Source organism: Topomyia yanbarensis, unplaced genomic scaffold (genome assembly GCF_030247195.1).
Source record: "Topomyia yanbarensis strain Yona2022 unplaced genomic scaffold, ASM3024719v1 HiC_scaffold_30, whole genome shotgun sequence".
In the NCBI taxonomy this organism is placed as follows: Eukaryota; Metazoa; Arthropoda; class Insecta; order Diptera; family Culicidae; genus Topomyia; species Topomyia yanbarensis.
Genome location: NW_026683492.1, coordinates 101,513 through 116,214, shown reverse-complemented (window position 1 = coordinate 116,214; position 14,702 = coordinate 101,513). Strand labels below are relative to the sequence as shown.

General features: G+C 40.8%; 5 protein-coding genes across 5 annotated transcripts; 3 read left to right on the top strand and 2 right to left on the bottom strand.

Annotated features, from left to right (window-relative positions):
* Positions 1-4,833: 4,833 nt before the first annotated feature.
* Positions 4,834-5,679, top strand: LOC131695172 (histone H1A, sperm-like). Its single transcript, XM_058983691.1, has 2 exons — positions 4,834-5,430; positions 5,632-5,679. Exons 1-2 carry the CDS (start codon positions 4,834-4,836, stop codon positions 5,677-5,679), a joined length of 645 nt encoding a protein of 214 aa, XP_058839674.1.
* A 714-nt stretch (positions 5,680-6,393) lies between these two features.
* Positions 6,394-6,849, bottom strand: LOC131695145 (histone H2B-like). The gene has a single exon (XM_058983664.1). It carries the CDS (start codon positions 6,820-6,822, stop codon positions 6,424-6,426), a length of 399 nt encoding a protein of 132 aa, XP_058839647.1. The 5' UTR covers positions 6,823-6,849; the 3' UTR covers positions 6,394-6,423.
* A 260-nt stretch (positions 6,850-7,109) lies between these two features.
* Positions 7,110-7,496, top strand: LOC131695171 (histone H2A-like). The gene has a single exon (XM_058983690.1). It carries the CDS (start codon positions 7,110-7,112, stop codon positions 7,494-7,496), a length of 387 nt encoding a protein of 128 aa, XP_058839673.1.
* Positions 7,497-7,998: 502 nt separating this feature from the next.
* LOC131695131 (histone H3) lies at positions 7,999-8,412 on the bottom strand. Its single transcript, XM_058983650.1, has one exon. It carries the CDS (start codon positions 8,407-8,409, stop codon positions 7,999-8,001), a length of 411 nt encoding a protein of 136 aa, XP_058839633.1. The 5' UTR covers positions 8,410-8,412.
* Positions 8,413-9,223: 811 nt separating this feature from the next.
* On the top strand, positions 9,224-9,577 carry LOC131695216 (histone H4-like). The gene has a single exon (XM_058983733.1). It carries the CDS (start codon positions 9,266-9,268, stop codon positions 9,575-9,577), a length of 312 nt encoding a protein of 103 aa, XP_058839716.1. The 5' UTR covers positions 9,224-9,265.
* Positions 9,578-14,702: the final 5,125 nt, after the last annotated feature.

Below are 14,702 nucleotides of genomic sequence, written 5' to 3'. Positions count from 1 at the left end.
TTTTCTTGGAAGGATTTGCAAAAACCTTCGAGTTTGTAGATTAGAAAAACATTTTCTCATGATTCACTGGTAAAAGTACAGAATTACCAAGCGCAAACTTAATACTAGTTAATAAAAGAAACTTTCTAATTAAATTCTATGTTTGTCTATGTTGATACAAGACGGGAATCTTTTAAAACAATTCAAACCTTGCCGACGATTGTTTTTACTGCGTACATACATCTTTCCCCTTTCGCAGCTCACACCGAATGAGCACAGTTTTCATCATGGTGTTCCTATTTATAGACTTTACAATGCAGATGGAAGGCCGTCCTTTTGTTCGATAAATGAAAATATTTTCATCATTCGTTTTGGTGTAGCTTTCGCTTAGTGGCAGAGTTGCCACATTCACTGATTTTCTTGGAAGGATTTGCAAAAACCTTCGGGTTTGTAGATTAGAAAAACATTTTCTTACGATTCACAGGTAAAAGTACAGAATTACCAAGTGCAAACTTAATACTAGTTAATAAAAGAAACTTTCTAATTAAATTCTTTTTCCATTTTGCCTTCGTCCTGATAAGGACGGTTTGTCTATGTTGATACAAGACGGGAATCTTTTAAAACAATTCAAACCTTGCCGAAGATTGTTTTTACTGCGTACATACATCTTTCCCCTTTCGCAGCTCACACCGAATGAGCACAGTTTTCATCATGGTGTTCCTATTTATAGACTTTACAATGCAGATGGAAGGCCGTCCTTTTGTTCGATAAATGAAAATATTTTCATCATTCGTTTTGGTGTAGCTTTCGCTTAGTGGCAGAGTTGCCACATTCACTGATTTTCTTGGAAGGATTTGCAAAAACCTTCGGGTTTGTAGATTAGAAAAACATTTTCTTACGATTCACAGGTAAAAGTACAGAATTACCAAGTGCAAACTTAATACTAGTTAATAAAAGAAACTTTCTAATTAAATTCTTTTTCCATTTTGCCTTCGTCCTGATAAGGACGGTTTGTCTATGTTGATACAAGACGGGAATCTTTTAAAACAATTCAAACCTTGCCGAAGATTGTTTTTACTGCGTACATACATCTTTCCCCTTTCGCAGCTCACACCGAATGAGCACAGTTTTCATCATGGTGTTCCTATTTATAGACTTTACAATGCAGATGGAAGGCCGTCCTTTTGTTCGATAAATGAAAATATTTTCATCATTCGTTTTGGTGTAGCTTTCGCTTAGTGGCAGAGTTGCCACATTCACTGATTTTCTTGGAAGGATTTGCAAAAACCTTCGGGTTTGTAGATTAGAAAAACATTTTCTTACGATTCACAGGTAAAAGTACAGAATTACCAAGTGCAAACTTAATACTAGTTAATAAAAGAAACTTTCTAATTAAATTCTTTTTCCATTTTGCCTTCGTCCTGATAAGGACGGTTTGTCTATGTTGATACAAGACGGGAATCTTTTAAAACAATTCAAACCTTGCCGAAGATTGTTTTTACTGCGTACATACATCTTTCCCCTTTCGCAGCTCACACCGAATGAGCACAGTTTTCATCATGGTGTTCCTATTTATAGACTTTACAATGCAGATGGAAGGCCGTCCTTTTGTTCGATAAATGAAAATATTTTCATCATTCGTTTTGGTGTAGCTTTCGCTTAGTAGCAGAGTTGCCACATTCACTGATTTTCTTGGAAGGATTTGCAAAAACCTTCGAGTTTGTAGATTAGAAAAACATTTTCTCATGATTCACTGGTAAAAGTACAGAATTACCAAGCGCAAACTTAATACTAGTTAATAAAAGAAACTTTCTAATTAAATTCTTTTTCCATTTTGCCTTCGTCCTGATAAGGACGGTTTGTCTATGTTGATACAAGACGGGAATCTAAAACAATTCAAACCTTGCCGACGATTGTTTTTACTGCGTACATACATCTTTCCCCTTTCGCAGCTCACACCGAATGAGCACAGTTTTCATCATGGTGTTCCTATTTATAGACTTTACAATGCAGATGGAAGGCCGTCCTTTTGTTCGATAAATGAAAATGTTTTCATCATTCGTTTTGGTGTAGCTTTCGCTTAGTGGCAGAGTTGCCACATTCACTGATTTTCTTGGAAGGATTTGCAAAAACCTTCGGATTTGTAGATTAGAAAAACATTTTCTCATGATTCACTGGTAAAAGTACAGAATTACCAAGCGCAAACTTAATACTGGTTAATAAAAGAAACTTTCTAATTAAATTCTTTTTCCATTTTGCATTCGTCCTAATAAGGACGGTTTGTCTATGTTGATACAAGACGGGAATCTTTTAAAACAATTCAAACCTTGCCGAAGATTGTTTTTACTGCGTACATCCATACAATCTTTCCCCTTTCGTAGCTCACACCGAATGAGTACGCTTTGCAGCCTTCGATGTTTTGGTAGCATTTTTAGTGGCAGTTACTACCGCCTTTTCAGTGACTGCGTTTCTTAGCCTTTGGCTTTTTGGCCTTCTCACCGCCACCACCGTTTTTCCTCTCTCCGGTGGTAGCCAATTTGATTGGTCGTCCGATGCAGCTTCTCACGACCACGCACGTCTGTTATGCACTGCGTCTTACACACGTCTGGCTTTGAGAAAAGCTGCGACACCCCTATTTATAGGTTTTATCATTAATGTTGATTCTCATTTAAAGTAGTTTTTGAACTATTTAAACAAATTTTATATAGCAAACAACGTATCGGTAGCAAGCGTTGAACGTTTTCCTTCCGATTTATGAAACAAGATTGGCAATCCGTTTAGTAGAAGAAAAGTTATTAAGGTTCAAATTGTACGTAACGCTTTCGCTAATATTCACTACTATCGCTTTCTCGCTCGTTCTCGTGGCGTGCATGAGCCTTTCCTTTCCGCCCGGGTTCTAATGACATAACCGAAACTAATATGCCGGCTTTCCCCCACCAACTGCTCTCGTCAAGCAACCCAATACGAATAATCAAAGGAACAAACATGTAGTGAACCTATATATAAACTTTTCATTATTTTATTGTTCATTTGCTGCACCATTTTGACGGCTCTGTGCGGGATGGGCTGAAAATTTTCACTTTTCCGAGTCGTTTTCGAAAGATTTTTCAAAACACTATTTTTCCGTTGATAATGAATGTCCTACATATTCCAAAATTTAATACAACATTGGTACAAATATTTTCGACAAAATGCCGAAGAAATTGATTAAATCCATTCAGTACAACAAAAGATATAAGCGTTCAAAATCTTACATCATTTTTCTGCCGAAATTTTGAAAAGGGGCCCCTATATTGAAAGGTAAGTCGTTAGTCACGACAAAAAAGTCCAGCTTGTGATCTGTGTCGGGGGACAATCGTTCCCATCGATGCGTGCGCTGAATGAAGCACCTGGGTGTGATGGTCGACGCGTGCGGTTTATCAGCTCACAGCCATGTCGACGACTATGTATGCGAGAAGTCTGCTACACAACGATGTAGCGAGTTGATCAGTACATACTAAATAATAGAATTTTGAGTTAGCCAAAGCAATTCGAAATAACACTGATGATTAGAGCACTAAAATCCAAATCCGCAACTAAAATGTTGGATTTTTTTCGAGGTATTTCTCTCTGTCTGTCTCTGCCGTCGAAACAAGAAAGCATTTCGCGAGCGCGTTGTACGGTTCTACGAGCAACACAAGAATCTCGGCGAAAAGTGCACGGTACAATATTTCAAAGGGGAAAACGTTGCGCCATCGACTGTTTACAACACCTTTCGACGCTGCAATCTCAATGCCGCTTGCCGGTTGATAAAAATTATTTTGGGTAAATATTTTGTTTTGCACGAAGCAAGTTACTTCCCTCGCAAAAAAAGCAAAAAAAAAAAGAGAAAACACACAATCGTTCCCGAATACCCATTCGATTCCATTTGTACCCTAAAAAGCACAACCCGCTTCACAATTTGCTTCAGTGTTGCCCAATCGCAGATTTCTTCCGGATTTCGTTTTGAGAGCCACGAATTGCAAACAAGTGGACTGGTAGAAGATCACGAAATGTATTAGCAAAGTTGACATAGACGCCGTACTACGCGCCTGTTCCGACATCAAACGGAAGCTTCGCCGAACAGCATCCAATTACGGATCGGTTTGAAATGTTCACTAATTTTTGGCCAACAATGGAGAACGTATCTTCTAATTTCAATCAAATCGTTTGTCTTTTTTTTTTTTTTTGACAGGTTGAGAAAAAAAAATCCAAAATTTGTGTTGCCACCCGTTAACTTTTTGTGTTTTAGTAATTTTAATAACGAAAGTTTTCAGCAAAGGACCAGCCGACCGAAACGTTTTCCGCAGGTCGCCAAATTACGAGCACTTCCGCTCGAGCAAATATGTACAAAAATGAAATAATTTTATATAGAGAGAAGTTTTCTTTCGATTGGATAGCACCGAAAAGGTTTTCCAATTGCTAGAAGGTTCAAATTAACCTATTTTCCACAATTCAATTTGCACGTGCCGCCATAGTCGGATACATGATTTGATAATATTCGGCCATACGCTTAACACAGAATGTTCAGCGGGTGTTAGTTTGGACGGTGCGGACAGTGCAGTAAATTGAATGCAAACTTCCAGTGTACTTTTCACAAGCAGTAATTCAATTTTGGTTGATTTAAAACAACAGTCCGTAAAATTTTACCGGCACCGATCGAATAGTAACTTTCAACCGTCATCTACGCGTTCCCAAACAGAGCCGATGAATACGATCCTAAACAACAGACACCGGACCCCCGGTTATCATATTCGCAGACTTGCATCATCGTGCATCCATCAACTCGTCGTCTACAACTGTGTGTGGAAGAAAACCAAACCAAACGAACGCGCAATGGCTGAAACTGCTATCGACGTTGCTGCCACGGCCCCTGCCGTCGTCGCCTCTCCGCCAGCTGCCAAAGCACCACCGAAGCAGGCGGCCAAGGCTAGCAAGAGTGACGCCAAGAAACCGAAAAAATCTTCAACCCATCCACCAGTGAGTGAGATGGTTCTGGCTGCCATCCGGACCCTGAAGGAACGGAGCGGATCATCACTGCAGGCGATCAAAAAGTACATCGCCGTCAACTACATGTGTGACGTCGCCAGGCTGGCTCCGTTTATCCGGAAGGCTTTGAAAACGGGTGTCGAGAAGGGAAACATCACCCAGACCAAGGGTACCGGTGCTTCCGGATCGTTTAAGGTGACGGTCGAAGCAAAGAAACCGGCTGGCGATAAGAAACCACCATCGGGTGCAGCGAAAAAACCGAAGAAATCGGCTACTAAATCCGGGGAGAAGAAAAATCCGCCGGCTGGTGGTGGTGAGAAGACCAGCAAGCCCAAGGCGGCGATCGCGGCCGCTAAGAAATCGGCTACGAAGAAAGCGAAAGCTGCTGCCCCTGCAAAGGCGGTAACGGCTGCCACTAAACAGAAAGCCACCAAACCATCGAAGGCTGCAGCGAACAAGCCGAAGGCACCTAAGCCAAAGAAGGCCGCCACCGCCCCGAAGAAGGTCACCGCCGGCAAGAAGTAAATTCCCGACAACGTGCGCGTCCTCCCAAAACAACAGTCCTTTTCAGGACTAACAAAATTGTAAAGAATTGATTGATGCTTATTTTCCGTCAATGCTCCGTTCCCCCCATGAGTTTTCTAGCTTGAGCAGCACACCCGCATTCAACTGGCCCGCCGATTGGCAAGATAAATGTCGTTAGTTTGATTAAACAAATCACTATAGTAAATAGGCGCGGTTTCTTGCTCAGATAAACGTACGTACAGGTAAATTAATAGCAGGCCGTGGTTTTCTGTTGCCTTAACAAACAAACAAACAAACAGAGCAAGTATAATATTACTCTGATTAGCAAACAACGCGCTTATTTTGGCTATAATAAAACAGAGAAAAATTGGCTGGCACAATAAACAAACGAACGAACGATAATTACCGATTTTTTAGCCTAAATTGGCGAACGTATTGTATTGATCGATCAACTTTGAGATTACAAATTGTGTTGGGTACGGTTTCTACGAAGATCAAAAGTTTGAAGACTGGGAAGTTTATTGTATTAACAAGTATGATCCAGAAGTGTGTTCTTTTTGCGGCAGAATTTTCTCACACGCTGGGGGTCGGTCATATAATGGGCTGTTTTAAACTGAATAGAATAGACGACAAAAAGACCGTTTTCCGTCTTAACGAAAAACAGTCAACTAGCGCGGTAAGGGGAAAGACTACTTCCACAAACTACAGCAAAACACATTTGATTAGAAAAATGGACAGAGAAAAAAATGACAACCTTTTTAGCTCTAATGAAACAAACAAACAACAACAACTAATGTTTATATAAACTATGTGTACATTTCAATTCAACTCTTTACCAGAACGTGTTTTGGTGGCCCTGAAAAGGGCCGATGACGATGGTGTGTGACATCCGGCGGCGGGGCGGGCGACGATTTACTTCGAGCTGGTATACTTGGTAACGGCCTTGGTACCTTCCGATACGGCATGTTTGGCCAGCTCGCCCGGTAACAGCAAACGAACGGCGGTCTGTACCTCGCGGGAGGTGATCGTCGACCGTCGGTTGTAATGGGCCAGACGAGATGCTTCGTTAGCAATACGCTCGAAGATGTCGTTCACGAAGCTATTCATGATGCTCATCGCCTTCGACGAGACACCGGTGTCCGGATGGACCTGCTTCAGCACCTTGTAGATGTAGATAGCGTAGCTTTCCTTGCGGCGTTGCTTTCGCTTCTTCTTCTCTCCTCCTCCTGCTTTTGTGGCGATGTTCTTCTGTGCCTTGCCACCGCCGCCGCCGGATTTTTTCACAGCCTTTCCGCTGGCTTTCGGTGCCATAGTAACGACGTGGTTGTGCTGCTGTTAACGCTCTCGATGCGAACTGCGCTGACTGATTGGTAGCAAAAATCACTACATATCGCTTATATACGATCGTGTAGCGAGACGAAGGTTCGTCCTTTTTTGTGTTTAGCGCGTTTCGTTCGTTCGCTACTCCGCCCCTTTGGCGCACGATGTGCAATGAAGCGAATGCATAACAAGGGGTGCTGTGTGCGCGAGTGGCATCAGTGTTACTCGTATTGTCTACGTGACTACACACGAACGCGCACAGCGATAAACCTACGACAATGTCTGCACGCGGTAAAGGAGGAAAAGTGAAGGGAAAGCCAAAATCCCGCTCAGTTCGTGCCGGTCTCCAGTTCCCTGTTGGCCGAATTCACCGTCTGCTGAGGAAGGGAAATTATGCTGAACGTGTCGGTGCCGGAGCACCCGTCTACTTGGCAGCTGTAATGGAATATCTTGCCGCCGAAGTACTGGAGCTGGCAGGAAACGCTGCCCGCGATAACAAAAAGACCAGAATCATCCCCCGTCATCTGCAGCTGGCCATTCGAAATGACGAAGAGCTGAACAAACTGCTCTCCGGTGTGACCATTGCCCAGGGTGGCGTGTTGCCTAACATACAGGCCGTACTGCTGCCGAAGAAGACTGAAAAGAGGGCCTCCGCAGCAACTTAAATCCCGCTTCGCCCGAGCTGAAAAAAAAAACGCCCTTTTCAGGGCGACTATTTTCTTCTGATAAAAAGAGTTAATTTGATTTTCACTCCGATAATCATCAACGTACATTTCTGTGAGCATTGCACAAGTTTTTTTTTGCAATGCTCGTCAGACGCTTATTAATAGTTTCCCTCATATCATGGCATTGACGATTTCACCCAATCTCTCAAAAGTTCACTCATCGATTTGGTGCTAAATCACAAATCGGCCGCGCAAGATTTCCCTCAATGGGTCTTGTTTTTCACACGCTACTACTGTCGATCGGTACGAGGTGGTGCTGCTGGCAAAAAATCCCCCCATCGGCGTGCTTTCTAACAAACACACACAGCCACCCGCCTGAGCATTTTTGGAGGGAAACGGAAAATTTCTGCTAATAATTCTTAGTAAAATATGATTGGTTGTGGTCCTGAAAAGGACCGTTTGTTGCTGTTTCGTTCTGGGGGGTGATGGGCACACACCAAATTTAGGCCCGCTCCCCACGGATCCGGCGAGCCAGTTGGATGTCTTTCGGCATGATGGTCACTCGCTTGGCATGGATAGCGCACAGATTGGTATCCTCGAACAAACCAACCAGGTAAGCCTCGCTGGCTTCTTGAAGGGCCATGACGGCTGAGCTCTGGAAGCGCAGATCGGTTTTGAAGTCCTGCGCGATCTCACGAACCAGACGCTGGAAGGGCAGCTTGCGGATTAGTAGCTCTGTCGACTTCTGATAGCGACGAATTTCTCGCAGCGCGACAGTTCCTGGTCTGTAGCGATGGGGCTTCTTAACGCCACCCGTAGCTGGGGCACTTTTACGGGCAGCCTTCGTTGCCAACTGTTTGCGGGGAGCTTTCCCTCCGGTGGACTTGCGGGCGGTCTGTTTCGTACGGGCCATGGCGCGAAAATGCTGCTCTACTACTGCTACCACTGTGGTGCTGTTCAAACGACGAATGATGACCAAAACAGACCGACCGATTTTTTTTATAGTCGCGAATAAACACTACTATATCGCCTGTCTCGCTCGTGTACGTGCCATGTGCCTTTTCGTTCTGTATACGGTTCGATTCGGCTACTATACTTCCCCCACCATTTCCATTCCGGAGCCAGTGTTGCCAGACTTGATTTTTTCAGCTTTTCATTAGATTTGCAAAAAAATATTCCTAAAAAGAAAAACTATGTATGAGCAAAAAAAATCGCCTAGAAATCAATAAAATTCCAACAGTAGAAGAATATCAAACAGAAATAGTTTGTTCATCAGTAACAATTTGTTCCATCATAGATCAGTATCAGATATCGATATTTAAGTACCATAGAAGCCAATATAACGTACCATGTAGACGGATGTATAGAAAATCTTTATAAGTTAAAAAAAAAAAACCGTTTGTTTTTCGATTTACTTTTTCTTTCTTTCTTTTTCAGGAGAATCAATTTCCGGGCAATCGTTTTCCAGGGAAAATGCTACCATGTCAGCATTAGTCCGGATAAAGCAGATTTCGGCAATCCCAAGCTACTAAAACAGTGGCAACAGTGAACTTCGTGTTCGCGCTATTTCCCCTTCAAACCAACACATCACGAGTAAGCATATAGATAGCAAAATGGTAATCTACCTAGGCGGCGGCGACTGAGAATGTGTGTGCATCAGTATAAAAGCGCTACTCAATGGGCCGAATTACAACATTCGGTATTGGAATCTCGCTGCTGCAGGTGTGCTGCGCTAGCCTACTAAGCTATTACCTACAACAACCAAGAAGATGACTGGCCGTGGCAAAGGAGGCAAAGGGCTCGGCAAGGGAGGCGCTAAGCGGCACCGCAAGGTGCTTCGTGACAATATCCAGGGCATCACCAAACCCGCCATTCGTCGTCTGGCTCGACGTGGAGGAGTGAAGCGAATCTCCGGTTTGATATACGAGGAAACCCGTGGTGTGCTGAAGATTTTTCTGGAAAACGTTATCCGGGACGCTGTGACGTACACTGAACATGCCAAACGGAAGACCGTCACTGCGATGGATGTCGTCTATGCGCTTAAACGCCAGGGACGCACATTGTACGGTTTTGGTGGTTAAGCCCTACCACGACGTTCACGACAACACAAAAGGCCCTTTTCAGGGCCACCAAATGTTTAGAAAAAAGAATTAGTTTGAAATGTATCCTTCATATTTTCATTCATGTTGCAGGGGCGTACTGTTTAGGGTGCGATTTTGATTGATATGCGAGAGACCAGTGTTACGACAACGCGCTCAGTCGCTGGGTTTCCCTTTTTTTTTTTTTTTTTTTTCATATACGCATTTCCTTTTTCTTTCTCCTGAGCTTGCGTATCATGGGACAAAACTGCTCGTTTCTCGATAGCAACGAACCGCCGACCGACTCTTTTTTTCGCGCGCGCGTTTTAGCTTACCACGCTTTCACCTACCTGTCTACCTATGAATTTGCGTACCTTTAACTGGTCTGAATGATAAAAGTAAAGTTGATGGCTGGTGAGTTAGTACTGTATCAATCAGGAAGCAATTACAACACACACACACACACACACACACACAGGAAGAGAGAGATTGAGCAACCGTAAAAAGATGGGTGGGTAATGTCTAGGACATAACCGGAGTGTCGTGACTACTCGTTTGACTTGTAATTCAAATCGAATGATACTCAATGAAATATGTGGGATTGTTTCAAGTTATTCTTTATAATAATTATGGTGGTTTTGAAAAGAACCTTTATTGTTGGCGTCTGCGTTGATAGGGGATGCGCTGGATTCTAAGCTGGTTGAGACATTCATTCATGAAATGAACAATTTTCTTCCTTTGAAATATCAATGTTAAAATCTCTCGAAACAACCATCGGAATCTTTTTCGTACAAAAATGAACACACTTAGCAAAAACCTAGGAGCGGGTAATGTCCGGGACATAACCGCGATGATCATATTCTTAAAATTCTGCTTGTATCTCTTTCAAATGGCTAAATTTTACGCATTAAGTTCGATTCACCGGGCTCAGCGAAATTTTCCTGGGGATCCCGTTCGTTAGTATATTCAGCAAAACAATTTTATTAACGAGTTCTCCGCATTGAATACAGGTCAATAATTTCATATAATGATTTCAACAAGCAGACAATGTGCATGTATGACAGGTGGGAGTGTTCTGAAGTGTTTTTAGTGGAGGTAACAACATAAAATCATGTATTGGACATTTTACAATGATTCTCCTTAACCCTGCAAAACCACGGGGTTGGCAGCAGAGGGTTAAGTTGTTTGGAAGAGATGACAGTTAATATATGATAACTAAAAATATAAAATTGTTCTATAAATTGCAAAGTTATTGCCGCGTTGACCTGAAAATTTGTCATTTCATTCATAAAGGAACAATCATTGAAATTATGTCAATTTATGCTTTGCAAGATTTGAAATAACTTCGAAGTGTGGTCACGACACCCCTGTTATGTCATATACATCACCAACCCATCTTTTCATCATTCGTTTTGGTGTAGCTTTCGCTTAGTGTCAGAGTTGCGACATTCACTGATTTTCTTGGAAGGATTTGCAAAAACCTTCGAGTTTGTAGATTAGAAAAACATTTTCTCATGATTCACTGGTAAAAGTACAGAATTACCAAGCGCAAACTTAATACTAGTTAATAAAAGAAACTTTCTAATTAAATTCTTTTTCCATTTTACATTCGTCCTAATAAGGACGGTTTGTAGATAGCTATGTTGATACAAGACGGGAATCTTTTAAAACAATTAAAACCTTACCGACGATTGTTTTTACTGCGTACATACATCTTTCCCCTTTCGCAGCTCACTCCGAATGAGTACGCTTCGCATCAAGGTGTTCCTATTTATAGACTTTACAATGCAGATGGAAGGCCGTCCTTTTGTTCGATAAATGAAAATATTTTCATCATTCGTTTTGGTGTAGCTTTCGCTTAGTAGTAGAGTTGCCACATTCTATGATTTTCTTGGAAGGATTTGCAAAAACCTTCGAGTTTGTAGATTAGAAAAACATTTTCTCATGATTCACTGGTAAAAGTACAGAATTACCAAGCGCAAACTTAATACTAGTTAATAAAAGAAACTTTCTAATTAAATTCTTTTTCCATTTTGCCTTCGTCCTGATAAGGACGGTTTGTCTATGTTGATACAAGACGGGAATCTTTTAAAACAATTCAAACCTTGCCGAAGATTGTTTTTACTGCGTACATACATCTTTCCCCTTTCGCAGCTCACACCGAATGAGCACAGTTTTCATCATGGTGTTCCTATTTATAGACTTTACAATGCAGATGGAAGGCCGTCCTTTTGTTCGATAAATGAAAATATTTTCATCATTCGTTTTGGTGTAGCTTTCGCTTAGTGGCAGAGTTGCCACATTCACTGATTTTCTTGGAAGGATTTGCAAAAACCTTCGGGTTTGTAGATTAGAAAAACATTTTCTTACGATTCACAGGTAAAAGTACAGAATTACCAAGTGCAAACTTAATACTAGTTAATAAAAGAAACTTTCTAATTAAATTCTTTTTCCATTTTGCCTTCGTCCTGATAAGGACGGTTTGTCTATGTTGATACAAGACGGGAATCTTTTAAAACAATTCAAACCTTGCCGAAGATTGTTTTTACTGCGTACATACATCTTTCCCCTTTCGCAGCTCACACCGAATGAGCACAGTTTTCATCATGGTGTTCCTATTTATAGACTTTACAATGCAGATGGAAGGCCGTCCTTTTGTTCGATAAATGAAAATATTTTCATCATTCGTTTTGGTGTAGCTTTCGCTTAGTGGCAGAGTTGCCACATTCACTGATTTTCTTGGAAGGATTTGCAAAAACCTTCGGGTTTGTAGATTAGAAAAACATTTTCTTACGATTCACAGGTAAAAGTACAGAATTACCAAGTGCAAACTTAATACTAGTTAATAAAAGAAACTTTCTAATTAAATTCTTTTTCCATTTTGCCTTCGTCCTGATAAGGACGGTTTGTCTATGTTGATACAAGACGGGAATCTTTTAAAACAATTCAAACCTTGCCGAAGATTGTTTTTACTGCGTACATACATCTTTCCCCTTTCGCAGCTCACACCGAATGAGCACAGTTTTCATCATGGTGTTCCTATTTATAGACTTTACAATGCAGATGGAAGGCCGTCCTTTTGTTCGATTAATGAAAATATTTTCATCATTCGTTTTGGTGTAGCTTTCGCTTAGTAGCAGAGTTGCCACATTCACTGATTTTCTTGGAAGGATTTGCAAAAACCTTCGAGTTTGTAGATTAGAAAAACATTTTCTCATGATTCACTGGTAAAAGTACAGAATTACCAAGCGCAAACTTAATACTAGTTAATAAAAGAAACTTTCTAATTAAATTCTATGTTTGTCTATGTTGATACAAGACGGGAATCTTTTAAAACAATTCAAACCTTGCCGACGATTGTTTTTACTGCGTACATACATCTTTCCCCTTTCGCAGCTCACACCGAATGAGCACAGTTTTCATCATGGTGTTCCTATTTATAGACTTTACAATGCAGATGGAAGGCCGTCCTTTTGTTCGATAAATGAAAATATTTTCATCATTCGTTTTGGTGTAGCTTTCGCTTAGTGGCAGAGTTGCCACATTCACTGATTTTCTTGGAAGGATTTGCAAAAACCTTCGGGTTTGTAGATTAGAAAAACATTTTCTTACGATTCACAGGTAAAAGTACAGAATTACCAAGTGCAAACTTAATACTAGTTAATAAAAGAAACTTTCTAATTAAATTCTTTTTCCATTTTGCCTTCGTCCTGATAAGGACGGTTTGTCTATGTTGATACAAGACGGGAATCTTTTAAAACAATTCAAACCTTGCCGAAGATTGTTTTTACTGCGTACATACATCTTTCCCCTTTCGCAGCTCACACCGAATGAGCACAGTTTTCATCATGGTGTTCCTATTTATAGACTTTACAATGCAGATGGAAGGCCGTCCTTTTGTTCGATAAATGAAAATATTTTCATCATTCGTTTTGGTGTAGCTTTCGCTTAGTGGCAGAGTTGCCACATTCACTGATTTTCTTGGAAGGATTTGCAAAAACCTTCGGGTTTGTAGATTAGAAAAACATTTTCTTACGATTCACAGGTAAAAGTACAGAATTACCAAGTGCAAACTTAATACTAGTTAATAAAAGAAACTTTCTAATTAAATTCTTTTTCCATTTTGCCTTCGTCCTGATAAGGACGGTTTGTCTATGTTGATACAAGACGGGAATCTTTTAAAACAATTCAAACCTTGCCGAAGATTGTTTTTACTGCGTACATACATCTTTCCCCTTTCGCAGCTCACACCGAATGAGCACAGTTTTCATCATGGTGTTCCTATTTATAGACTTTACAATGCAGATGGAAGGCCGTCCTTTTGTTCGATAAATGAAAATATTTTCATCATTCGTTTTGGTGTAGCTTTCGCTTAGTGGCAGAGTTGCCACATTCACTGATTTTCTTGGAAGGATTTGCAAAAACCTTCGGGTTTGTAGATTAGAAAAACATTTTCTTACGATTCACAGGTAAAAGTACAGAATTACCAAGTGCAAACTTAATACTAGTTAATAAAAGAAACTTTCTAATTAAATTCTTTTTCCATTTTGCCTTCGTCCTGATAAGGACGGTTTGTCTATGTTGATACAAGACGGGAATCTTTTAAAACAATTCAAACCTTGCCGAAGATTGTTTTTACTGCGTACATACATCTTTCCCCTTTCGCAGCTCACACCGAATGAGCACAGTTTTCATCATGGTGTTCCTATTTATAGACTTTACAATGCAGATGGAAGGCCGTCCTTTTGTTCGATAAATGAAAATATTTTCATCATTCGTTTTGGTGTAGCTTTCGCTTAGTAGCAGAGTTGCCACATTCACTGATTTTCTTGGAAGGATTTGCAAAAACCTTCGAGTTTGTAGATTAGAAAAACATTTTCTCATGATTCACTGGTAAAAGTACAGAATTACCAAGCGCAAACTTAATACTAGTTAATAAAAGAAACTTTCTAATTAAATTCTTTTTCCATTTTGCCTTCGTCCTGATAAGGACGGTTTGTCTATGTTGATACAAGACGGGAATCTAAAACAATTCAAACCTTGCCGACGATTGTTTTTACTGCGTACATACATCTTTCCCCTTTCGCAGCTCACACCGAATGAGCACAGTTTTCATCATGGTGTTCCT

Excerpts from the sequence above, each read along its gene's own strand:
- LOC131695172 (XM_058983691.1), top strand. The coding sequence starts at position 4,834 with ATGGCTGAAACTGCTATCGACGTTGCTGCCACGGCCCCTGCCGTCGTC. Across the intron at positions 5,431-5,631 it reads AAGCCACCAAACCATCGAAG|CTTGAGCAGCACACCCGCAT; the intron begins GCTGCAGCGAAC and ends TGAGTTTTCTAG.
- LOC131695145 (XM_058983664.1), bottom strand. The coding sequence starts at position 6,822 with ATGGCACCGAAAGCCAGCGGAAAGGCTGTGAAAAAATCCGGCGGCGGC.
- LOC131695171 (XM_058983690.1), top strand. The coding sequence starts at position 7,110 with ATGTCTGCACGCGGTAAAGGAGGAAAAGTGAAGGGAAAGCCAAAATCC.
- LOC131695131 (XM_058983650.1), bottom strand. The coding sequence starts at position 8,409 with ATGGCCCGTACGAAACAGACCGCCCGCAAGTCCACCGGAGGGAAAGCT.
- LOC131695216 (XM_058983733.1), top strand. The coding sequence starts at position 9,266 with ATGACTGGCCGTGGCAAAGGAGGCAAAGGGCTCGGCAAGGGAGGCGCT.